This window comes from Bufo bufo, chromosome 2 (assembly GCF_905171765.1).
Source record: "Bufo bufo chromosome 2, aBufBuf1.1, whole genome shotgun sequence".
NCBI lineage: Eukaryota > Metazoa > Chordata > Amphibia > Anura > Bufonidae > Bufo > Bufo bufo.
This window is the reverse complement of record NC_053390.1, coordinates 22,238,496-22,264,726: the sequence shown is the minus strand read 5'-3', so window position 1 is coordinate 22,264,726 and position 26,231 is coordinate 22,238,496. Positions and strand designations below refer to the sequence as shown.

General features: G+C 43.6%; 1 protein-coding gene across 3 annotated transcripts; it reads right to left on the bottom strand.

The window, feature by feature from the left end:
• Nucleotides 1-17,032: 17,032 nt before the first annotated feature.
• LOC120991162 (gastrula zinc finger protein XlCGF7.1-like) lies at nucleotides 17,033-25,625 on the bottom strand. Of its 3 annotated transcripts, none has more exons than XR_005776505.1 (3): nucleotides 25,576-25,625; nucleotides 21,909-23,912; nucleotides 17,033-17,098 (listed from the first exon to the last, which is right to left on the bottom strand). XR_005776505.1 is itself a non-coding variant. In XM_040420074.1 (3 exons), exons 1-3 carry the CDS (start codon nucleotides 25,607-25,609, stop codon nucleotides 23,023-23,025), a joined length of 840 nt encoding a protein of 279 aa, XP_040276008.1. In that variant the 5' UTR covers nucleotides 25,610-25,625; the 3' UTR covers nucleotides 21,872-23,022. The 3 variants fall into 3 exon arrangements, 2 of the variants coding, with proteins under 2 accessions (XP_040276008.1, XP_040276007.1); XM_040420074.1 differs by lacking the exon at nucleotides 17,033-17,098 and having other exon boundaries at nucleotides 21,872-23,369; nucleotides 23,454-23,912; XM_040420073.1 differs by lacking the exon at nucleotides 17,033-17,098 and having other exon boundaries at nucleotides 21,872-23,912.
• Nucleotides 25,626-26,231: the final 606 nt, after the last annotated feature.

Genomic DNA, 26,231 nt, shown 5'->3' with positions numbered 1-26,231 from the left:
GAACAACATATGCTCCCATCCAGACGTCATCTCTTTCAGGGAAGACCCTGTATTTTTCAACAAGATAATGCCAGACCACATTCTGCATCAATCACAACATCATGGCTGCGTAGGAGAAGGATCCGGGTACTGAAATGGCCAGTCTGCAGTCCAGATCTTTCACCTATAGAGAACATTTGGCGCATCATAAAGAGGAAGGTGCAACAAAGAAGGCCCAAGACGATTGAACAGTTAGAGGCCTGTATTAGACAAGAATGGGAGAGCATTCCTATTTCTAAACTTGAGAAACTGGTCTCCTCGGTCCCCAGACGTCTGTTGAGTATTGTAAGAAGGGGAGATGCCACACAGTGGTGAAAATGGCCTTGTCCCAACTTTTTGGGGATTTGTTGACACCATGAAATTCTGATTCAACATATTTTTCCCTTAAAATGGTACATTTTCTCAGTTTAAACTTTTGTTCCGTGATTTATGTTCTATTCTGAATAAAATATTAGAAGTTGGCACCTCCACATCATTGCATTCAGTTTTTATTCACGATTTGTATAGTGTCCCAACTTTTTTGGAATCCGGTTTGTACTTTTATTTATATGCAGATAAAATAATAACAAACCCCAAGCTTATATCTATTATAGGTAGGTATGATAACCTATATCTGATGCCTGCACTGAGGATACAACATCAGCACAGTAAAAATATTTCAATAACAGCAAGGAACAGTAACCAGCCTATCATCTGCGTATATGATAGACCCTAATGGGATGCAAAGAATAACCAGCAGTTGTTCGGTAAAAACTCACGGTTACTTGCATACAGATGGTCTCAGGATGTTAAGAGACTCACCAGGTAGTCCGTGGGAAAGCAGCCGAGGAGATGGGGTGGGGAAGATGTTCTTACCCTGGGTTATCCCTGCCGGCTATCCCTGCCTAAAAGCAGAGCACCCGCCCCGAAAGGGGCGACCTCACTTCTCGGTGGCTAAACCCTCAAGTTCCCTGTATGTTCCTGCTGAATAAACAATCTTCCCGACGCGTTTCCCCAAAAGGAGATATCCAAATGGTTCATCAGGGGACAGCGTTTTGTTGATGCATAAACGCTGCAACTAAAATATAAAGCACATATGATAAGAGCACCAAGACAGAAAGGACCGCACCAGTGATATTACTATTACTTCCTTTTATAGGTTATGTTGAAAACCGCACGTCTGACGACACTTCCGGTCATGTGGTCAGGCGAACATCGCATTGATTTATAATATCTTTATGATTCTCGATTCAAATTCATATATACCCAGATTAATGAAGATAATAGCGATACTGATTATAATAATCGTAGGCGCTATATAATGCTTAGTAATTTGGGCGGAAAGGACGTCAGGCGCCAGGCGCTATGGAACGCATCTGAAGAGCGCTGATAGACGGTGGAACAAATAATGCGTTCCAAATACCGGAAGTGGGGTACATAAGACCGGATATGCCTCGTTTAAGACGGCGCAGATGCAGCAAAGTGCTACCATGGTTGCATGACGCTACCCTTCCTTCTACTATACAGCGCCTTACTTTAAGTAAATCACTAAGTGGCTAGCTCTGGTGCCCCAAGGGGGAATGAAAACAGGGACCAACTCTATTTAAAGAGTTTCTTTGTAGAAAGAAAGCGGGCGGCACTCACCAACGTGAAAATATGAATATTCCTTTATTGCCACATACAGCAAGACACATGCGGCACCGGAGCTAGGAGTCACTTCCCTGCACACTGGATGCAGCGTCCGCAAAATCCATCGCGCCTCACACTGCAACAATTGGCGATGTCTAGCTCCTCCATCGCCATATAAATGCTCTGCGACAAGTATGTTGAATGTAGCAGTTTGTTTTTAAATGTAACCAACGCCAGTGTGAAAGTAGTCTTACTTATCCCAACACCAAGGGTCAAACATAATCATAAACTCTTTAGGTAAAGAAAAGGTATCGGAGGGCATTCAAGATAACTGGATGTCACCAGGATGCTCTTAAAAATAGTGCATTTATTAAAATAGAATTGATATAAAAATAATATTCCAGATCATAAGTATATGCAACAAATAAATAATAGGTCGCCCCCTTATTTCACATTATATAGGTAGAATCCTTTTATAGAGCAGCGATCTGCATACAGGGGGTGGTGCAATAGTTGTGCAGACCAATGGTCTATATTTTAATATTCTAGACGCTTGTGCGATATACCGCTTAAACGGTCCAATCGGTTATCTAATATATAAAGCTGAGTGTATGTGTGTGCGTGTATGTCCGCTAAAGGAATCCGCACCGTCGCATTTACAATCACGAAATTTGGCACACAGGTACATCAGGTGTCCGGGAAGGTTTTAGACCGGGTCTCAGCTCTCTAGGACGTACCGTTTCTGAGATATTCCCCAAAAAATGCATTAGCCAATAGAAGCTTGGTCACATGACATGACTCTTATCAGCCAATAGAAGGTCGCAGGTCCTTCAGTCTCCACATACACCGTTTTACTCCAGGTTTCCATAACAACCCAGCCATTTTTCTTCACTGCTGTAGGAGAGCTTTAAAGGAAATCTGTCACTAGGATAATCGCTATTGAAGTAAAGTCCTGGCTTAATAGCACTTAGTACCTTATTTCAAGATGTGCCTTTGTTCCAGCAATAGATGTTTTTATCCTCTGAAAATCCAGTTTATTTGGTATGCAAATCAGCCAGTAAGGTGCGCAGAGGGGCGTCACTCTTGCAGGAAGGAGCCCAGACACGCCCCCTGCCACAATGTGTCCACCCTCAAAAGATGAACTTAAAACCCCGCCCCCAGGTCTCGCTAAGCAACTGCCCTGATCCGGTTAGGCCACGCCCCCTCCCACTCCTTAGCCGACAGGGATTGATAAAATGAAGTTCAAAATCAACTTCTAGTTCCCACTAAGCCACGCCCCTGATTCAGTTAGGCCAGGCCCCCTCCCACTTAGCCACGCCCCCGATTCAGTTAGGCCAGGCCCCCACCCACTTCTTAGCCGACAGGGATTGAAAAAATGAAGTTAAAAATATACTTCTGTCAGCTGCAGGGGTGGGAGGGACGGTGACTTTCTCCCTGCAGCTCACACTCAGACTGCACAGTGCTGCTGTCTTAGAGTGAGCTGTTCAAAAGGACACGCTCATGATCCAGTAAAGGCCACTGTTAACGGGGCGGGCCCCTGTGGATATTACTGTCAAGGTGGTGGTATGTTGTGAAAGTCACTGTTAAAGGGGAAGGCTGCTGTAAAGGTCAAAGTTAAGGGGGTGGGCTGCTGTGAAGGTCCAATTTTAAGGGACAGGGCACTGCGGGGTGGTTAGTGTTAAGGGGTGGGGGGCTGTGGAGGTCACTGTTTTGGGGGTGGGATGCTGTAGATATCAATTATAGTGGATAGTGTTGATATCTTTTAACGGCACACACAAAGATTAAATGAAATAGATTAAATATACCCGAGTGAAGCGGGGTCCTTCAGCTAGTTATCCGTATAATACACAAATGGGTCCCAAATGTTAGTAAATATCCTCAGTTAGTTGTTAGTAATATGACGATACTGGATCCTAATGGTAAGTATCCACAATTGTTAGTGTTCACAGTTATTTGATTGTCTGCGCAGATGATTGTTCGCGTTGTTACACGTGTGTATTAGCGGTTACTTTACTCGTCTTCTCTACCCGGGGTCCCTGTAGAGGAGGGTGAGTGTACCACAGTAGTCTCTTGTGATCGCGCTGTATTGGCGTCCCACGTGGCATCCCACGTAGTGCAGGGCTTACCGATGCTTCCTGCGCGTGAATGTGTATCAGAGGATCGGGATGTTGGAGCTCTCCTTTTTTCAGTCTGAGATGGGGATTACATCCGATCCAAGTTGTCTGATGATATTAAAAAATGTGTCTTGAGTATACTGTCTCTTTGTTTAGTATAAAACGCGTTTCGGAGGTGGCCCACTCACGCGCCCTTTACGGGGACCCCGGGTCGACAAGACGGGTAAAGTAACCACTAATACACACGTGTAACAGCGCAAACAATAATCCTGCGCAAACATCAAATAACTGTGAACACTAACAATTGTGGATACTTACCATTAGGATCCAGTGGATCCAGTATCGTCATATTACTAACAACTAACTGAGGATATTTACTAACATTTGGGACCCATTTGTGTATTATACGGATAATAACCGATTGGACTATTATATAAAACGGATACTAAGACACTTTGGAGCCACAATCCTAGTGTTACCAATGCAGTCAGAGGAGCAGTAATACGGCATAAGTTAGGTGCTACATGCGAATGAGGCCCTTCAGCCCTCATCCTTTGGAAATTGTTTTAGTATTATCTTGTCTGATGAAATTCTGATTTGCTTACATGTTTCTATTGCAGTATACATTTTGTTTGAAGAACATTTAACCGTTTAAGCGGTATATCGCACAAGCGTCTAGAATATTAAAATATAGACCATTGGTCTGCACAACTATTGCACCACCCCCTGTATGCAGATCGCTGCTCTATAAAAGGATTCTACCTATATAGTGTGAAATAAGGGGGCGACCTATTATTTATTTGTTGCATAATTTTTTTATATCCATTCTATTTTAATAAATGCACTATTTTTAAGAGCATCCTGGTGACATCCAGTTATCTTGAGTGCCCTCCGATACCTTTTCTTTACCTATACAGATTATAATCGGGCAAAGGGTAGTGCCCCTGGAGAGTGCACCAACTCTATGCATAGTTCACGTTGGTGAGCCACTCTTTAAGGTAGAAATAGAAGATGTCTGACTAAGACAACATGGCGGACCCACAGAGAATATCTTACAGCCTCAGGATACAATATTTTTAACATACAATTAAGTTGACCCATAAGTTGAAACTAGACTCAGGATACAACGTCTAAGGCTCAGATACAACCAATCAAGGCCACCTCTCAAAATGTGGCCCCGGGCAAAATCAAAAGTGGGGCCCCAAATCTTGTAATATTGTACTAACAACAGAGTCACATTCTGTCGACTCCGGGCTCCCTCACAGATTTACACCCCATAAAGCTCCTCACACAGATCTGCACCTCATGGCCCCAGAATACGCCACCAGCCCCCTCCCCAGACAGGAATGAGTTCCCCTCACTCACAAAAAGCTTCAGCAATGGAGCCGGTCATCATACAGCGGGTACTTCAGGACTGCACACCACTAGAACCTCCCTCACCCGTCCGCTTGCAGGCATACACAACCCTTCTCTCCCAAAGTACCTCCACGAGCTCCAGCGTCCGTGCAGAAAGAAAGCTCTGTCCTATACACATTTAGTCATGTGACCATAAACCACTTTCCGACATCTGTCGTAAATGTACGGCGCATGTTAAGATGGTACCTGCTCTGGAGCGGAGTGGGCGCCATAGCAACCACGTGCCCACTGTTTCATACAGCAGGTACCCGAGACCAATGTCCACGATCTGAGGTAATGCTGACCTGGACATTTAACCACTCAGATGCCATGGTCAAATGCTTCGTGTTCGTGTTCTACAGGAGAGGTAAGTATTTTATTTCACTGGAGCTGGGGAAATGGCTAGGAGGGGAGCCTGATAGCACTGGGGGGGAGCTGAGGGCAATGGGGGGAGATGATGGCACTGGTGGGAAGCTGATGGCACTGGGGGGAAGCTGATGGCCCAGGGGGGGGGGGAGCTGATGGCATGGGGGAATCTGATGGCACTGGGGGGAGCTGAAGGCACGGAGGGGCAGATGGCACTGGGGGGGAGCTGAAGGCACGGAGGGGCAGATGGCACTGGGGGGGGAGCTGAGGGCACTGGGGGGGAGCTGATGGCACTGGAGGGCAGCTGATGGCACTGGGAGGTATCAGCTGATGGCACTAGGGGGAAGCTGATGGCACTGGGGGGGGCAGCAGATGGGACTGGAGGTAGCAGCTGGTGGCTCTGAGGGGGAGCTGATGGCACGGGGGAGATAAGGGCACTGGGGGGGAGCTGATGGCACGGGAGGGGGAGCTGAGGGGACTGGGGGGGGGAGCTGATGGCACTAGGGGGAAGCTGATGGCACTGGGGGGGAAGCTGATGAGTTTTTATAAAGGAAAACGTTCTTACAATTCATTTTGTTATTAGAGTACCGGGAGAGTGGAGCAGAGCGAGCAGGGACTCGTTTATCCCTAATGCTTTGATATGTCCATAGACTGGTATAGTGATACCGTGGCCAGCACTCAGTGAGATATATATTAGGTGTGCCCCCACTTTTATGTTATTTGCCTTTATGTCCATAGCATATATGGACTCTCCCAAGCCTTATGTGAAGTCAGAACACGGACTCCGAAGCCAGGAGCCGAGTCCTGACTCTTCAGCGGTGTGCTGCCTTGACATTCAGCAGCACTGAAGCAGGGGGCCCCTTACAGGATCAGAGACCAGTTTGCCGCCACCCCCCTTGGAACCAATTAATATTGGAACTTGAAGGACTACTGTAATATATCAATTTATTTGCACTGTGGCAATACATATTGACCTGCAATTGTAAAACTTGTGCTGTAGAATACAGTTTTCGCTAACAGGACGTACAGCTGTAGCAGCGCTAGCGATCACTGTTTTCGCATAGCGTTACTAATGAATCGCGACATCTCCTCTTTCACTATGAACGAAACAGTAACTGTAATGGCAATACACAACAAGGCCAGTTGATGGCAGTGTTAACCTAAAGTATGTAATGACACTACACTATGCCCGATCCTCCTCCGCAACCTTTCTCCACACATCCCTCCACATAGTAGGAGTGTTCATTGTGTTCATTAACCCCTTAGTGCTAATTGACGTGTATACTCATCATGGAGCAGTGCTCCATGACGAGAATACACATCATAGAATTAAACTGTCACCATGTCTGCAGACATGGTGACAGCGCTGAGACCCCGGCTGTTACACACAACTAGGGATCTCAGCTTACCGGCCCGGGACCAATGAGGGCGGTCCCGAGTCTGTACACGGTCCTAATGCTGGCTGAAAGGTTCTGATCCCCACAGTCCGTGACTGTGCGAATCAGAACCTTCTAAAATGTGTGTATACATAATATCCCCTTGCCCTCATTGTGCCCCCCTAATCTCAGAATGGCTGGCGGCAGCGCAGCTGATCCCCCTGGCGTCCCCCTCCCTGCCCGGATCTGATTTAGGATGGCCGAACGGTTAACAGAGTGTCAGCAGTAATACACAGCTCACACTCTGCTTGAAACAGCCGACATCGGTGTTGGCACCGATGACGGCCGTTTAACCCCTCTCATGCTGCGGTATAGGGACCACTGTGTGGAAGGGGTTAAAAGATGGAGGGAGCTCCCTCCCTCTCCCATCTGGCTGCTGCTGTGCTGTGGCAGCGGCCCGATGCTTGATGAGTTAACAGAGGGAGGGAGCTCTCTCCCACATCGGGCTGCTGCGCTGTTGTGACAGCGTCCCCATGGTTACCATAGCAATCGGACGCCTTCACAGGCTTCCGGCTTGCCATGGTATAGCTAAGGCTGATCATGCTAAGTGTAAAGTCACAATACACTGCAGTACACTATATATATATATTTTTCTGTGAATATGATACATCTAATTAGGCTTGAGCAAATCGAGCTTCAGATCAGAGATATGAAGTCGATTTGTTGAAACACTTTGGTTTTGATGCTGTCCGGAGGCAAAATTCACTGCACCCGAAGTGTGATGATGGCACCTGCTGCATTGAATATACTATTTGATGGTATACTGGAGGCTGACCGTACACCCAGAAGAAACTGGGCCACTTTCAGCCACTGTTCCATGGGGTCAGGACAGCAAGTTGTGGAAACTTGTTCTTCTGCCATTGGAGTGAGCATGTGCTTCACTATCAATATCAGGGGGATGACATAGTTGTCCCTACTCCCAAATCTGGTAGCCTCCTTGAATGGTGTGACATGCATCCCTGATGAGCTGCCACTGAACTCAAAATAACACATACTCCTTGCTGTGGTGGTCTGGTGCATGGTGTAATCATTGACCACTTTACGCTGCTGATGCAAATATCCTACGAGTTGAAAGGTCACAGACCAAGCGGTACAATGGCAGACAGTGCGGTTGCTGTAGGAGACATCCAGCAGAAAATGTGCTGCTTTCTTCTCTCACCCAGGCTCATCTGGTCCAACACAGCATGGCAGTGCTTCAGTATACACGTGAAAGGAGGGCGGTGGAGTTGAAACAACACTTTGCACTATTTCTCTTGGGGACAGGAGAATGCACATTAACCCCTTAAGTACCGGGCCCATTTTTTGTTTTGCATTTTTGTCGTCGTGCACTAAAAATGACATGAACTCCTTATTCTGCAGCTCAATACGAATCCAGAAATACCAAACTGGTATAGGTTTATTTTTATTTTTTTAAAGTAGTAAAACTAAAAAGAAACTTTTCTTTGCATCGCCATTTTCTCACAGCCATAACTTTTTTATATTACACTCTACAGATCTGTATGAGGGCTTGTTTTTTGCATAACAAACCGTAGTTTTTATTGATACTATTTTTGTGGTGCATACAACTTTTTGATCACCATTATAAAAAAAAAATATATATATCTAATTTTTTTTTTTTTGGGGGGGGGGGGGGGAGTTAACTACAAAATGTCGAATCGCATTTTTATTTCTTTCCGTTATGGCATTCACCAAACAGGAATAAATTTTTTTTTTATAATTTTTTGGACGTGGCAATACCTATTCTGTTTTTTATTGTTAATATACACTGCTCAAAAAAATAAAGGGAACACAAAAATAACACATCCTAGATCTGAATTAATTAAATATTATTCTGAAATACTTTGTTCTTTACATAGTTGAATGTGCTGACAACAAAATCACACAAAAAATAAAAAATTGAAATCATATTTTTCAACCCATGGAGGTCTGGATTTGGAGTCACACTCAAAATTAAAGTGGAAAAACACACTACAGGCTGATCCAACTTTGATGTAATGTCCTTAAAACAAGTCAAAATGAGGCTCAGTAGTGTGTGTGGCCTCCACGTGCCTGTATGACCTCCCTACAATGCCTGTGCATGCATCTGATGAGGTGGTGGACGGTCTCCTGAGGGATCTCCTCCCAGACCTGGACTAAAGCATCTGCCAACTCCTGGACAGTCTGTGGTGCAACGTCACGTTGGTGGATAGAGCGAGACATGATGTCCCAGATGTGCTCAATTGGATTCAGGTCTGGGGAACGGGCAGGCCAGTCCAAAGCATCAATGCCTTCGTCTTGCAGGAACTGCTGACACACTCCAGCCACATGAGGTCTAGCATTGTCTTGCATTAGGAGGAACCCAGGGCCAACCGCACCAGCATATGGTCTCACAAGGGGTCTGAGGATCTCATCTCGGTACCTAATTGCAGTCAGGCTACCTCTGGCGAGCACATGGAGGGCTGTGCGGCCCTCCAAAGAAATGCCACCCCACACCATTACTGACCCAATGCCAAACCGGTCATGCTGGAGGATGTTGCAGGCAGCAAAACGTTCTCCACAGCGTCTCAAGACTCTGTCACGTCTGTCACATGTGCTCAGTGTGAACCTGCTTTCATCTGTGAAGAGCACAGGGCGCCAGTGGCGAATTTGCCAATCTTGGTGTTCTCCGGCAAATGCCAAACGTCCTGCACGGTGTTGGGCTGTAAGCACAACCCCCACCTGTGGACGTCGGGCCCTCATATCACCCTCATGGAGTCTGTTTCTGACCGTTTGAGCAGACACATGCACATTTGTGGCCTGCTGGAGGTCATTTTGCAGGGCTCTGGCAGTGCTCCTCCTGTTCCTCCTTGCACAAAGGCAGAGGTAGCGGTCCTGCTGCTGGGTTGTTGCCCTCCTACGGCCTCCTCCACGTCTCCTGATGTACTGGCCTGTCTCCTGGTAGCACCTCCATGCTCTGGACACCACGCTGACAGACACAGCAAACCTTCTTGCCACAGCTCGCATTGATGTGCCATCCTGGATAAGCTGCACTACCTGAGCCACTTGTGTGGGTTGTAGACTCCGTCTCATGCTACCACTAGAGTGAAAGCACCGCCAGCATTCAAAAGTGACCAAAACATCAGCCAGGAAGCATAGGAACTGAGAAGTGGTCTGAGGTCACCACCTGCAGAACCACTCCTTTATTGGGGGTGTCTTGCTAATTGCCTATAATCTCCACCTGTTGTCTATCCCATTTGCACAACAGCATGTGAAATTGAAAGCTGATGAACTATAAAAATATTATTTTATTGGGTACATGATTAAAAGCATACATGGAGATAACAGACAAATGCACGAAAGTGCAGCACAATCCTGGGAGAGCTGGTAGAGTACAAAAAATGGTAAAAAGACAGAAGTGACCCGGGTAGGGATGTATCTAAATAAGGCAAGGTTACCATATAAGATATATGTTGAAGGGATACCCACTATTGATGGGAGTATATATAATCTCATCAAATATAAAGTGCAAGTGCAAGCCTATATCTAAGCAAAGGAGAGGAGAAATAACCCTTCAATGTGGGTCCCTGAGCACATATATATGCATATACCTATTCAAGTAGTCTGAGCGGGTGGATAAAGTGCATGTGCAAATCACATAACAGTTTATAAGACAAAACACTTGGTGAGTGTTTGGTCACAAAAACACAAGACAACCGCAGAAGTTTAACAGGTAAGTGGATGAACAGGAATGAGGTCACATACCGTATATAAAGTGATGGTAAGTCCACAGGAAGACTGCACACCCCGACGCGCGTTTCGATTTGAAACCTTCCTCTGGGGGTACAGTCTTCCCACTGGAGTAATCCCTCTTAAACAGGTGTTCCGCCAATCAGGATCCATTACTTGGACACGTGAGTTCTGAGGCACAGGTGGACCGCGCGGTGGCCAATCGCGCAGGTACAGCTGCGCCTATTCGCTCAAGGACCTTACGTGACGTCAACAACGTCATAATCTCGCGGGATGTTCAAAGGTAGCCGATATTACAACTACATCTATTGCTCAAGGACCTTCCATGACGTGATAAACGTCATGCTCTCGCGAGATACTCAGCGGTCACGTAGTAGTCAGTATTATAACCAACAGGGTCATACAGGCGGATCACATGATCGTGAATTACAGTCACATGTTTCTACAATGGTTAAAAAACGTCATCCAGAAGGGGAGGACACAAGTAGGCGCGTCACGGAGTGTAAACAGGTGAACATAGGCACACGATAATGCACCTGTGTATTCATAAAATTATGATACACAGTAAGTGCATAAAGAAAGATAATGAATTTGGCGAGGTCACGTGAGTCGCGGCTGCATAGTCTCTCCAAAAGGGTGGCAGCCTATACCGGATATCCACACAAGGAGAGATCATGGCCGCGAGTCACGACCTCAACAAATGAAATTACATATATCAAGAAAAATAGTGCGATTATATATGTGTATGTATAGTAGTGCAATGTGCACAACATAATAAACAAAGTGAATGGTTGAACTAGGTAAAATGAATCACAGCGATATAAACTCCCAGCAGTGCGGCAGCCCAAATAGGTCGCCCAATGGGGGGAGAGTGCATGGCAAGGAGTCAAAACTAAGCTCTAAAAAAAGTGATTTTTTGCTAATATATTTATAAATGCATAGTGTAAATTCATAAAAAATTGGATGAAGTAAAATGAGTCACGGGCACACAGTCTCCCAACAGGGAAATACCCAATAAAGGGAGACTGTATGGCCGGGAGTCACAACCAAATCCAAAGTGGAGAAAAAGAGGGGAAAAGTAATTAATGTACTGAATAAGTGCATTGTGCAAGGTACAAAATGTTATGGGTGATGGAAAAAAGAATAATCAATAGGTGAAAATGGTACACATATGTGACATACATATATGGACCTAAGGGAACAATACATATATGTCATTCGTAAACCATGGAGAATGATTGTATACTGGAAAAAGAAAAACGTGAAGTGACATTTCGATCCTTCAGATTGCATCATTGATGACGTAGATGGTCCAATAAAGCATGCTCAAGATACTTATGGAGAGCGTAGAAATACATTTAATGACCTATGATAGAAAAATATTATTAATAGCGGGACTCGCCAGTGGGAAGATACATAAAACATACTTATGAACATGGGATCCTATCAAAGGAAAAAGAGTTAAAAAACAAAAATGTATAAAACATTAATGTTGTTAAAATGTAAAATTACATGTTCACTGTAGGAAAGGGGCATACGACAGGGCATCATTGAGGCCCTTTGGTTGTTTAGTATCCAGGGTCCAAATCCACTTTGTTTCTAATTGGGCCAATCGTTTCATTAAGTTACCACCGCGCATACCTAAATCAATGTGGTCAATGCCACAGACTTTCAGGGATGAGGGGTCACTATCGTGAAAGCTCTTAAAGTGTCTCGCGATCGGTTTTAGATCATCCACTTCAGTAGTCTCCTTCGATTTTAAAATATCTCGGACGTGTTCGCGGACTCGCACTTTTAGTTCCCTACTTGTCAGTCCCACGTAAATTTTTGGACATGGACAGGTAGCATGGTAGATTACACCTTTGGTTGTGCACGAAATGTGGTGTGTGATTTTATATGTTTTTGTTTGTGCAGAGTTCATAAACTCGGTAGTTTTTAAGATGTTATCACAGGCCACACATTTCCCACAAGGGGAACACCCCCATTTTGGTCCCTTTGAACCAAAGATTGTGCCTTGTGTTTGGGGGACATAGTAGGATCTAACCAAATGATCTCCTAAGGTTTTCGCCCTCCTGGGCACAACCGATGGATTTGATGGTAATATTTTATCCAAAATTGGGTCAGTCCTCAGTATTGGCCAAAATCTCTCTAAAATCCCTCGCATGTGTTGCCACTGCGAATGGTAAGGGGTGATATATCTTACCACGTCAGATGTTGCTGTCTTTGGTTTGGGGTTGATGAGATCCTGCCGCACCGAATGTTTAGCCCTGTTGTACGTATCTTCCCACTGGCGAGTCCCGCTATTAATAATATTTTTCTATCATAGGTCATTAAATGTATTTCTACGCTCTCCATAAGTATCTTGAGCATGCTTTATTGGACCATCTACGTCATCAATGATGCAATCTGAAGGATCGAAATGTCACTTCACGTTTTTCTTTTTCCAGTATACAATCATTCTCCATGGTTTACGAATGACATATATGTATTGTTCCCTTAGGTCCATATATGTATGTCACATATGTGTACCATTTTCACCTATTGATTATTCTTTTTTCCATCACCCATAACATTTTGTACCTTGCACAATGCACTTATTCAGTACATTAATTACTTTTCCCCTCTTTTTCTCCACTTTGGATTTGGTTGTGACTCCCGGCCATACAGTCTCCCTTTATTGGGTATTTCCCTGTTGGGAGACTGTATGGCCGGGACTCATTTTACTTCATCCAATTTTTTATGAATTTACACTATGCATTTATAAATATATTAGCAAAAAATCACTTTTTTTAGAGCTTAGTTTTGACTCCTTGCCATGCACTCTCCCCCCATTGGGCGACCTATTTGGGCTGCCGCACTGCTGGGAGTTTATATCGCTGTGATTCATTTTACCTAGTTCAACCATTCACTTTGTTTATTATGTTGTGCACATTGCACTACTATACATACACATATATAATCGCACTATTTTTCTTGATATATGTAATTTCATTTGTTGAGGTCGTGACTCGCGGCCATGATCTCTCCTTGTGTGGATATCATTGTAGATATGAGATTATATATACTCCCATCAATAGTGGGTATCCCTTCAACATATATCTTATATGGTAACCTTGCCTTATTTAGATACATCCCTACCCGGGTCACTTCTGTCTTTTTACCATTTTTTGTACTCTACCAGCTCTCCCAGGATTGTGCTGCACTTTCGTGCATTTGTCTGTTATCTCCATGTATGCTTTTAATCATGTACCCAATAAAATAATATTTTTATAGTTCATCAGCTTTCAGTGCCCTTTTGTAGGTTTTCTATCAGTTTCTGAGTTAAGCTCTTTTTGAGGGGCCTTTACTGCGGCTTCACGCCATTCTCTTTGTGTAATCTATTTCTGTACTAGCATGTGAAATTGATTGTCACTCAGTGTTGCTTCCTAAGTGGACAGTTTGATTTCACAGAAGTGTGATTGACTTGGAGTTACATTGTGTTGTTTAAGTGTTCCCTTTATTTTTTTGAGCAGTGTATTTTTATATGTAAAATCGGGAAAGGGGTGGGATAATTTAATATTTTAATGTTTTTTCCCTTTTTTTTTATATAATTAGCCCCCTAGTACACTTGATCTTTTGATCTCTTCTCCTATTCAACCTAATAGAGATTTATCAGGGTGAATAGCATTTTTACTCTCTCCATTCTGATCTATGCCTCTTGCGCTTCAGCTTCTCTCTACTACATTATAATGGTGTCCCGCATTTAATCTGTATAGCAATGTGCAAGTCCAGCTACTGAGTTCACGTTCACTTAGTTCCATCCTTCAACTGCCACCAGCCATATCTACTGTAAATAATGATACAGAATATATTACAGTCACTGCATGACGAAAATGCCTTCTCTCGTGTGTGAATTCTCTTATGTTTAACAAGGATTGTTTTCCATTTAAAACATTTCCCACATTCTGAACATGAATATGGCTTCTCTTCTTTTTTTTTTTTTTTTTAACAAATCTCTTTTTATTAAGATTTTACATGTTTTATAAACACACAAAGAGAGATTCAATAATGTCATATAACTTTCGGTATAACATAGTATAAGATAGATGTGGGCAGGTGAATGAAAGAGGGGAAGGGGGGAATAGGGTGAGGAGGGGCGAATAGAGTGAGGAGGGGCGAATAGAGTGAGGAAGGAGGGTAAAAACATAGTGTACAAAAACATAAGCAGTAACAGACGGTCATGAACAATTCAATCTTCAGACTATTGGCAAAGAGCAAGAAAGATTGACGTTGAAGTTGAGGCTTGAGTTGAGGCCTGAGCGGCTGAAGTGATATTAGCAAGCTGGATCCTGGCGACTTTAGGTGTTATTTTGTAGTTAGTATCCCCGTTTATACCTACAAATGTTTAATGAAGTTGACAAAATGTTTTCCAGTGTTTCCACAGCTGGGCATACCCAGCATGCGTTCTGTTAGCCCAGCCTGCCAGTTCTTCCATTAAGCACAACTGGTCGACCTTATCGTACCATTGCTCCAAGGTGGGGGGGTCAGTGCTTAACCTTTAAAGTGGTATTAGCAGTCTAGCTGCCTGAATAAGCAAGGTGGGCAAATCTGCCGCTGAAGGATGCCAACCTGTGGAAGAATAGAACTGACTGAGGCGAGAGCTTAATGGAAGACTTACAAATCTCGTTGGTCTTTTGCTCCACTTGACTCCAAAATGGGTACAATAGGGGGCAAGCCCACAGAATGTGGCCTAGCGTGCCTTTATGTTTTTTACATCTCCAACAGGTGTCTGAGTCCGCTAGCCCCATCTTGAATAGTTTGCTTGGATCATTGTACCAACGTGTCATGGTTTTGTAAGAGTGCTCTTGTATCTTGATGCATCTTGAAAAACCATGAGACTTTAGGTGGATCTGTCTTATGTCTTGTAGGGAGAAAGATCTATCAAGGTCTCGTTCACATTCCCTGATGTATGCTGGTGTAACTTCTCCAGGGGTGGAAATCAATGATTTGTATAGGAGTGAGACAGCATGTTTTGGGATTTTGTCCCCTAGAGCCAGTTTCTCAAACCACAATGGGGCTGGGGTAGTGTTGTATTTGCTATCTAATAATTTGCAGGAGTATTCTAATTCCGATGTGGCCAGGATATTGCCTTTTCCAATAGCTTTGGTGCATATGAGGGGTATTTCTTTTTGGTCTCTAAGGAGCTCCAAGAGTGTTGAGATCGGGATGTTTCCCAGACGTTTCCAAAACTGAGGAAAAGGGGTTTTAGGCACTTGCGCTAAATATGGGATGAAGTCAGCTGTCAAATGTCTCGGTAGATCAGAGAAAAGAGGGGTTTTAGTGTGTATAGAGCGTGTGGTTTGGAATATTCCATTAGTGAGGCCTTCCGGAGTTCCCGTCGTTTGGCCCAAGCCCCAGAGTCCTGCTAGTTGACTCTCTGGCAGTAATGCTAATTCAATGTCAGAGCCCAAAGGCCTGACTTTAGGTATACATAGTTGAAGCCATCTTTTTAGTTGTGTAGCTTTATAATATGTCTGTAGGTCAGGGTAGTCCAAAACCACCATCTGTCGGCTCTTAACTTAGTTATCATACTGCCAATCTCAGTTTTTAGCCCCTTCCAAAGGAAGGTTGTAAAGACATGTCTAACTGTTTCAAGAACATTTGTGGTAGATGTATGGGGACCATCTGAAGTAAATATGTTAGTTTAGGGGACTATGTAAGTTTGAAGTAAGTTTTTCCGTCCTAACCAAGCCACCATGGGATAGAGAAAGATTGCAGATTGGATCTTGGTCTTCTTTAAAAGTGGAAGATAGTTAGATCTCTAAAGGTATGCTGGGTCATTAGTAAGTACGATCCCAAGTAAGGTAATGAGTTTTGGTTCCGTTTAAAGGGAAATGATGATTTTAAGCCAATTGAATGTTCTCCCGCTGCCAGGGAGATTCCCATAGCTTCGGATATTTAGCGTAGTTTATCTTGGAATTTAGACAGCCTTACAAATAGGTCAAAGGTTTCTAAATTTGTGGGACGCTTGTTTGGGGTTCGTGATGAGCAGAAGAAGATTGTATGCAAAAGCGGCACACTTGTGCTCAAATCCATCCACTGTCGGCCTTTGATAAGAGAATTGTCCCGAAAAGCCTGGAGTAGCTTCTCCATGACTAATTGAATAAGGAGGGGGAAAGGGAGGCCACCCTGGCGTGTTCCATTAGTAATTTGGAAAAGCCTGCAATAGAGAGCCATTAAACCCTCACCCTGGCACTTGGCAAATGATTAAAGAGACATAACTGCTTGTATAAATGCATCAGGGAAACCAATCTGTGCAATGTGCGTTGCATGAATCGCCAGTCTACTCTATCAAAGGCTTTCTCCGCATCCGTTCCCAAGAGTACCAGAGGAGATGCTTTTTTCTTTGCCCCATGAGATAGCGTTAATAAAGTCTGCAAGACTGGAGGTTTCCCTCTCTGCCCATCACGAACCCAGCTTGTTCTTGAAGAATGAGTCTTGGATAAGGTTTTAAGTATTCCTGACAATATTTTAACCCAGCCTTTTACACTCTAGGTTTAGTAATGATATGGGCCTATATTTGCTGCATTCTGTACTATCCTTGCCCTCCTTGGGAATTATGGTGATGGTCAGCCTCTAATTGTTTGCTTTGGTAGGGGTTCTCCTCTAGCCAATTGCTTGGCACCATCTAGTTACATGTCGGTACCAGCACTGGAAGTAGTTTTTTATAATAGCCACTAGGAGAGTCCGTCAGGTCCCGGGGCTTTGCCCATAGGGCAGACTTTTAATAACTGTTGTAACCTCCTCTTCTGTAATAGGTGATAATAATGGCGAAACTTCACCCCTCTTCTAATTCGTCAAGTTAAGCTTATTTAGGAATGCGATCTATGTGGTTTTCTCGATCTCTTTCAGTTTGGGTTTAGGTGTGTCAGGTTGTACATTGTCTAGGTTGTACAGAGTTGTGTAATAGGAGCAAATACCTCTGCGATGTCTTTCATGGCGGAGACCAGTGGTCCTTTGGGTGTTTTCATTTCAGAGATTGTTGTGCGTCAACCCTCTTCTTAATGAGATATGTCATTAACTTGTTGCCTCTATCCCCATGCATCATACTGTTTGAATTTAGCATATTGATACGGCTTTGGTGCATTTTATATTGAGGAGGTCCTTTAGCTGTTCTTCTCAGTGAGATAAGTTCCTCTTGGGTTGAGGGCAACAGACTTTTTCTGAATGGTTTGTTCTATAGCAGCTATCTGACCTAATAGAGAATTGAGCTTTCATTGCCTATCTTTCTTGAGTTTTTGAACCTAGCGCTGAGTTCGCCCCTAATGAAGGCTTTGTGAGCCTCCCACACTATGGTCTGGGAGGTATCAGATGGCTTATTGTCTTGAAAGTAATGGGATAGCTTTATTGAGATATCTGCTAGATGTTTTTCTGAATACTAGAGGGTCTCACTTTAGACGCCACATCCATTCATGGTTATGAAGCGTACTGAAAGAAATGGTGGTTATCACCGGAGCGTGGTCCAATACTGTGATAGGGCCTATAATAGAGGCAACGTAGTATATTCACAATGTGTGTCTCGGATACTAGGCTATAGTTTATTCTTTGATATGATCGGTGCACTGCAGAGAATATGTGTAGTCCCATGTCAGATGAATTTAGTGTCCTCCAAGAGTCAATGAGATGATTTTCATTTTATAATTTTTGTATGCCTCCAATGTTTTTTGGGAATGTGCTGGGTAACACTGATGAGGAGTCCAGCGTGGGGTTTAAAGATATATTGATGTCCCCACCTATAATCCTAATCCCTTCAGAAAAGTAATTGAACCTGGCTAGGGTTAGACTTGATCCATTTATACTGATGGGAGTTGGGGGAGTATAGACTTGCTAGGGACACTAAGGTGTGTCTAACCCTTCCCTTTTACAAATAAGAACCCTTCCTGGTTAAAATGTGGGTAAATGGCAAATTCTTGCTTATAGCAATTACATGTGCGCAGAATTATTAGGCAAATGAGTATTTTGACCACATCATCCTCTTTATGCATGTTGTCTTACTCCAAGCTGTATAGGCTCGAAAGCCTACTACCAATTAAGCATATTAGGTGATGTGCATCTCTGTAATGAGAAGGGGGTGTGGTCTAATGACATCAACACCCTATATCAGGTGTGCATAATTATTAGGCAACTTCCTTTCCTTTGGCAAAATGGGTCAAAAGAAGGACTTGACAGGCTCAGAAAAGTCAAAAAATAGTGAGATATCTTGCAGAGGGATGCAGCACTCTTAAAATTGCAAAAGCTTCTGAAGCGTGATCATCGAACAATCAAGCGTTTCATTCAAAATAGTCAACAGGGTCGCAAGAAGCGTGTGGAAAAACCAAGCGCCAAAATAACTGCCCATGAAACTGAGAAAAGTCAAGCGTGCAGCTGCCAAGATGCCACTTGCCACCAGTTTGGCCATATTTCAGAGCTGCAACATCATTGGAGTGCCCAAAAGCACAAGGTGTGCAATACTCAGAGGACATGGCCAAGGTAAGAAAGGCTGAAAGACGACCACCCCTGAACAAGACACACAAGCTGAAACGTCAAGACTGGGCCAAGAAATATCTCAAGACTGATTTTTCTAAGGTTTTATGGACTGATGAAATGAGAGTGAGTCTTGATGGGCCAGATGGATGGGCCCGTGGCTGGATTGGTAAAGGGCAGAGAGCTCCAGTCCGACTCAGACGCCGCAAGGTGGAGGTGGAGTACTGGTTTGGGCTCGGTATCATCAAAGATGAGCTTGTGGGGCCCTTTTCGGGTTGAGGATGGAGTCAAGCTCAACTCCCAGTCTACTGCCAGTTTCTGGAAGACACCTTCTTCAAGCAGTGGTACAGGAAGAAGTCTGCATCCTTCAAGAAAACATGATTTTCATGCAGGGACAATGCTCCATCACACGCGTCCAAGTACTCCAACAGCGTGGCTGGCAAGAAAGGGTATAAAAGAAGAAAATCTAATGACATGGCCTCCTTGTTCACCTGATCTGAACCCATTGAGAACCTGTGGTCCATCATCAAATGTGAGATTTACAAGGAGGGAAAACAGTACAACCTCTCTGAACAGTGTCTGGGAGGCTGTGTTGCTGCTGCACGCAATGTTGATGGTGAACAGATCAAAACACTGACAGAATCCATGGATGGCAGGCCTTTGAGTGTCCTTGCAAAGAAAGGTGGCTATATTGGTCACTGATTTGTTTTTGTTTTGTTTTTGAATGTCAGAAATGTATATTTGTGAATGTTGAGATGTTATATTGGTTTCACTGGTAAAAATAAATAATTGAAATGGGTATATAATTTGTTTTTTGATAAGTTGCCTAATAATTATGTACAGTAATAGTCACCTGCACACACAGATATCCCCCTAAAATAGCTAAAACTAAAAACAAACTAAAAACTACTTCCAAAAATATTCAGCTTTGATCTTAATGAGTTTTTTGGGTTCATTGAGAACATGGTTGTTATTCAATAATAAAATTAATCCTCAAAAAATACAACTTGCCTAATAATTCTGCACTCCCTGTACTGATCACTCTCGATGCTGTTTTGTATGTACTGTGGAACCAATGTGAAAAACTGTGTCTGCAAGAGAAATTGGGTACTCTAACCTACTTTGAGGTGGGTTTCTTGCAAGAAACAAACATCGCACTTGTTCCTCTTCAACAAGGTAAAAAACTGGAGACCTTTTCTGAGGGGTATTTAAGCCCCTAACATTAAAGGAGGAGACGTTCACCTCAGCCATATGTCGTAAAATTTTTCCAAGCCACTCAAGCTTCAACCAGTGTGTCCAGACCGTATTAGAAAGAAAACAGAAATCAGAACATTAACTGATGAACATTGCAAAACTTTCCGCATATGTGTAGTACCTGCTGCGCCGGGTCTCCCAATAAAACTACGGGTCCCGGAAACATCAGGCACCAAAACTCGAGTGGTCTCTTGGTTGAGCCATTGATTAGAGATGTGTGGGTGGCAAGGGGTGTTCACATTACCATCACAACCCATGTCCCCACATCCGGGTTTCCTACAGCTACATTTCCATCTTACTAGCTAGATTTACTTGTACATTGCATATTAGCTAAATTAATAAAAAAGAAAAAAGGAGAAAAAAATCAAGTTAAAAGGAAAAAGCTTGTGGTAGTAAGAAGTCGAGGGTGCCAGAGATTTAGATGGATATTTGTCTCTGATTCAAATACTCTTCTTATATGATCCTGCAGAGTCCTCTAGTGGTGGTCCTTAGTAATACATCCCCGTCTCTCCTTGTTTTTAGGAATTTGAAGTCAGTACCAAACTTCGGGTTGTATCCAGCTTGGTGAGCATATTTTTGTGGTTGTTTAAATAGATACTAGTGTGACGTTACTTGAGACTAGGGTCCTGAATGTTCATAAAGTCACAGGTGGTTTGCTTTGTTGCAGGCTTGATAGAGAGAACTCAATTGCAGGTATGTAGTTTTCAGAAAGACTATGTCCCACATGGTGGTCTATAGATCTTAAATAGATCGTATACTCGAAGGGAGAGAGTGGATTCTACTTATTCTTTGTGTCTTCACTTTAGCCTCCTTTTGCCATTCGGGGTGTTTTGTTTAGGTTCTGTGCCCCAAGGTGTTGGATTGGGCAGTTTCGGGAAAGTGGGGTAGAGCGGAGTCAATTAGAGCCAGGAGTCCATAGGCAGTGGAGCTCTCTCTAACACAGTCCATGCCACGTCCAGATCCTGCGGCACGCGAATAGTGCAACGGTGGCCATTGTTTGTAAAGGTAAGGCCAAAGGGTGTAAAGCCACTTGTAAAGTATTTCTGATTTATTAGATAATCAGTAAGGGGCTTCAGAGCCCAGCATTTGACTAAAGTTGAACGGGGCGACATCTTGGTAAAATAAGACTGTTGAATCGCTGTACCTTAGTTCTTTCTTCATTCGTGCAGCTTACAGTATGGCAGCTGTGTCTTTGAAGCAGAGAAGTCCACAGACTTACATCCCTTGGTGGGTTCCGTGTTTTGGGGCTGGGCGCAGAGATCTAAGGATTCCTCAATTATGATGTTTTCAGCTGTCTTCTCCTAAGAGATCTACAAACATCTGAGCTGCATTTTCAAGTTCTTCAGATGATACTGCTTCTGATAGAATATTAGGATAAAGGACCTTTCTCCTACTCCTATTCTTCTGGTCTCTCGATCATAAAATATGCAGCATTTTATTGTAGAGATATGTTCTTCTCGAGACCTCTCTGGTGCTGTACTGTGGCCACTACCTGGCCTTGATCTTCTTCAAGTCTTTCCACCCGGTGGCCCAGGGATCTCACATAGTTTCTTAACTCCTTTATCTCCTGAGTCAACGGGGCTAAAGCCTGGGACAGGCTTGCTTTGAAGAACGACTTTGTGAGTGCGCCGCTATCTGCCGCATGTGCGAGTTCGCAGGTACCTTGCATGGAGTCTCTGTCGTCGTCTTCTTCACCCTCCGAGTCCCGCGATGCTGTGGAAGTCTTCTTGAAGAATCTGTCTACTTCTGTTTGGTTCTTCTTTCTTTTGGGGGATGCCCAAAGGCTCCCTGGGTTTTTCTCTCCTATTTTAAAACATGGTGGGGCTTTCTCTGGCGTGTAAGATCTGTGAAACAGGGGTCTGTGAGGAGGGAGCTCTCGCTTAGATCTCAGTCTTGCTTAGCGGTTAGGCTCCGCTCCTCGAATATGGCTTCTCTTCTGTGTGAGTTTTCTTATGGGAAACAAGTTCTGATTTTTGTGTAAAACATTTCTCACATTCTGAACATAAATATGGCTTTTCTCCTGTATGAATTCTCTCATGTGCAACAAGAGTTGATTTCTGTACAAAACATTTACCACATTCTGAGCATGATTATGGGTTCTCTTTTGTATGCCTTCTCTTATGTATAACAAGCTTTGATTTCTCTTTAAAACATTTTCCACATTCTGAACATGAATATGGTTTTTCTACTGTGTGAATTCTCTCATGACTAGCAAGGTCTGATTTTCTGTGTTAAAACTTTTTTCCACATTCTGAACATGAATATGGTTTCTCTCCTGCGTGCATTCTCTCATGTTTAATAAAACTTGATTGATCTGAAAAACATCTCTCACATTCTAAACATGAATATGGCTTCACTCCTGTGTGAATTCTCTCATGACTAACAAGGTCCGATTTCTGTGTAAACCGTTTCCCACATTCTGAGCATGGATACGGTCTCACTCCTGTGTGACTTCTAATATGTCTAAAAAGATCAGATTTTTCTTTAAAACATTTCTCACATTCTGAACATGAATATGGTTTCTCTCTGTATGACTTTTCTCATGTCTAACAAGAATTGACTTCTGTGCAAAGCATTTCCACATTCTGAACACGAATATGGCCTTATCTCCTGCTGTGAATTCTCTTCTCATGTCTAACAAGATTTAATTTAGCAGTAAAACATTTTCCACATTCTGAACATGAGAATGGCGTTTCTCCTGTGTGAATTCTCTCATGTGTAACTAGACTTATTTTATATGAAAAACATTTCCCACATTCTGAACACGAATATGGCTTCTCTCCTGTGTGACTTCTCTCGTGTGCAACAAGATTTGCTTTCATTGTAAAACATTTCTCACATTCTGAACACGAATATGGCTTCTCTCCTGTGTGCCTTCTCTCGTGTGCCACAAGATTTGCTTTCAATGTAAAACATTTCTCACATTCTGAGCATGAAAATAGCTTCACTCCTGTGTGACTTCTCTCATGTATAACAAGACTTGATTTATCTGTAAAGCACTTCCCACATTCTGAACATGAATATGGCTTCTCACTTGTATGACTTTTCTCATGTCTAACAAGACTTGATTTGTCTGTGAAGCACTTGGAACATTCTGAACAGGTGTGTGTCTTCTCTCCTGTGTGAATTCTCTGATGTCTAAGAAGATGTGATTTATTTTTAAAACATTTCTTACATTCTGAACAGGAGTTCAGCTTCTCTCCTTTATGTCTTCTTCTCTTTATAGAAATACCTGAGGTTTTTGTGGATTCTTTGCCACACTGAAAACGTTTCACCCCTTTCTGATTTCTACTTTTGGTAAAAATGTGTAATTGATCAGGAGAAGGTTCCTCATGATTAGGGGAGTTATACGATAGATCTGAACTGTGAGGTCCTGGACGTACATTAAGGGTAATGAGGTTTTTTCCTGAAGAAAGCTGTAGGATATCTTTATCTTTTGCTTTATAAGTTAGTGATAATATGAAATTTCCCTCAGAATTGTTACTGGCACTTTCTGTTAAGATAAAAAAATGAAATATGCAATTTATTTTACTACGGAGTAGATAAACTTATAACATTCCTATTAGACTGGAAGTGGCTGCTGCATCACGGAGAAATATTAATACTCTAAAAAATACCAGGAATTTTATTACATAAACGTAGCACAAAAATTTAAAAAACCTCCCCCTGCCTTGCAATTTGCCAACACATAAGTTCTTTCAGTCTCCACCCCACAATGCAATGTTTGGTCATGGCCGGTGTCATCATCATCAGTGTCAGTCCCTATCATTGCCTGCGAAAAAATGACATTTCCACCTGCACCACCTACTCCTCCTAAATTAGCTGTATTGTGTCTAGAGAAAGCTTTCTTTACCGCCTACTCTCTGGCATCCTGCCACATCAATGTGCAGGCTCCGAATACACATGAAGTCTCTTCTTGGGATCTGACTATGACATGTCAATATGGTTCCTCCTGATTGGCTGAAGCTAACTGCATGGCATTATGGGCAATCCCACCGGCCATGGTCTGACTCAGGGATGTGTGATCCTCCTGCCCTGCTGGCCTTTCATCTGTAAAATGGCAGAGAGTATTTTGAGCATTTTGCAAGAATCAAAATGCAAAAGCTTCACATTTGCTCGGAAGCCAATTTTTTCAGAAATTCTAAATAAATTATAATAGTTTATTTCCAGGAGGCCTCTGCATAGAAGAGTGTAGTCTATTATACAGCCTGAAAATGCTAATAGGACACACATTTACCATTCATCAGGTGAATGGAGCCCTATTGATATATTTGATTTACAAGGCAAATGCAGGGTCCTAATGTGATGTTAAAGAGCCCACCCTGCATAGTCCACCATTACATGTCACTGCACAAGACAGGTCTTACCCTGTGATATAGGAGGCTGGTACTTCTCCATTACATGTCACTGCACACACGTGTATACACTGCACATGACGGGTCTTACCCTGTGATATAAGAAGCTGGTGCTCCTCCATTACATGTCACTGCACACACGTGTATACACTGCACATGACGGGTCTTACCTTGTGATATAAGAGGCTGGTGCTCCTCCATTACATGTCACTGCACACACGTGTATACACTGCACATGACGGCTCTTACCTTGTGATATAAGAGGCTGGTGCTCCTCCATTACATGTCACTGCACACACGTGTATACACTGCACATGACGGCTCTTACCTTGTGATATAAGAAGCTGGTGCTCCTCCATTACATGTCACTGCACACACGTGTATACACTGAACATGACGGCTCTTACCTTGTGATATAAGAGGCTGGTGCTCCTCCATTACATGTCACTGCACACACGTGTATACACTGCACATGACGGGTCTTACCTTGTGATATAAGAGGCTGGTGCTCCTCCATTACATGTCACTGCACACACGTGTATACACTGCACATGACGGGTCTTACCTTGTGATATAGAGGCTGGTGCTCCTCCATTACATGTCACTGCACACACGTGTATACACTGCACATGACGGCTCTTACCTTGTGATATAAGAGGCTGGTGCTCCTCCATTACATGTCACTGCACACACGTGTATACACTGCACATGACGGCTCTCACCTTGTGATATAAGAGGCTGGTGCTCCTTCATTACATGTCACTGCACACACGTGTATACACTGCACATGATGGCTCTTACCTTGTGATATAAGAGGCTGGTGCTCCTCCATCATGGCCTCCTTGTACAGATCCTTGTGTCCTTCTATATACTCCCACTCCTTCATGGAGAAATAGACAGTGACGTCCTGACACCTTATAGGAACCTGACAACACAATGACAACCGTCATCACCCAGACCCCTCCAGTGCTGTTACTGGAGAATTTCCCAGCATTCCCAGCAGTGTCACCTCTCCAGTCAGCAGCTCCATCATCTGTGGGTGAGCTCTAGGATCTTCTGCTCATGTATCAGGGGGTGAGGGGGAGGCTCTGTGATGGGGGTGAGGGGTCCTGCTCCGCCCTCCTGACTCCTGGAGATGGATGATAGGAGTCACACAGTCCCCCGATGTCTTCTTCACTATTGTGTACTCCTGTGGATGGAGAGAGACACTTAGGGAATAAACCCTTCAGGGGCCATGTGCTCTCCTCCGGCCCTCTCCTCCTGGGTACAACGTGCCTACTTACCTCCTCATGGCTCCTACAACATTACTATTGGTCACTGGATCCATCACTCACCATATTGGTAGCTGATCTTCAGGTTCTCCGTCACTTGGAAGGTCTGGAGGCCGTTCTCCAGGACCCTGGACTCTTCCTATGATGGATTCTCCTACCCGATGTCTGACTTGTTACAGAATACAA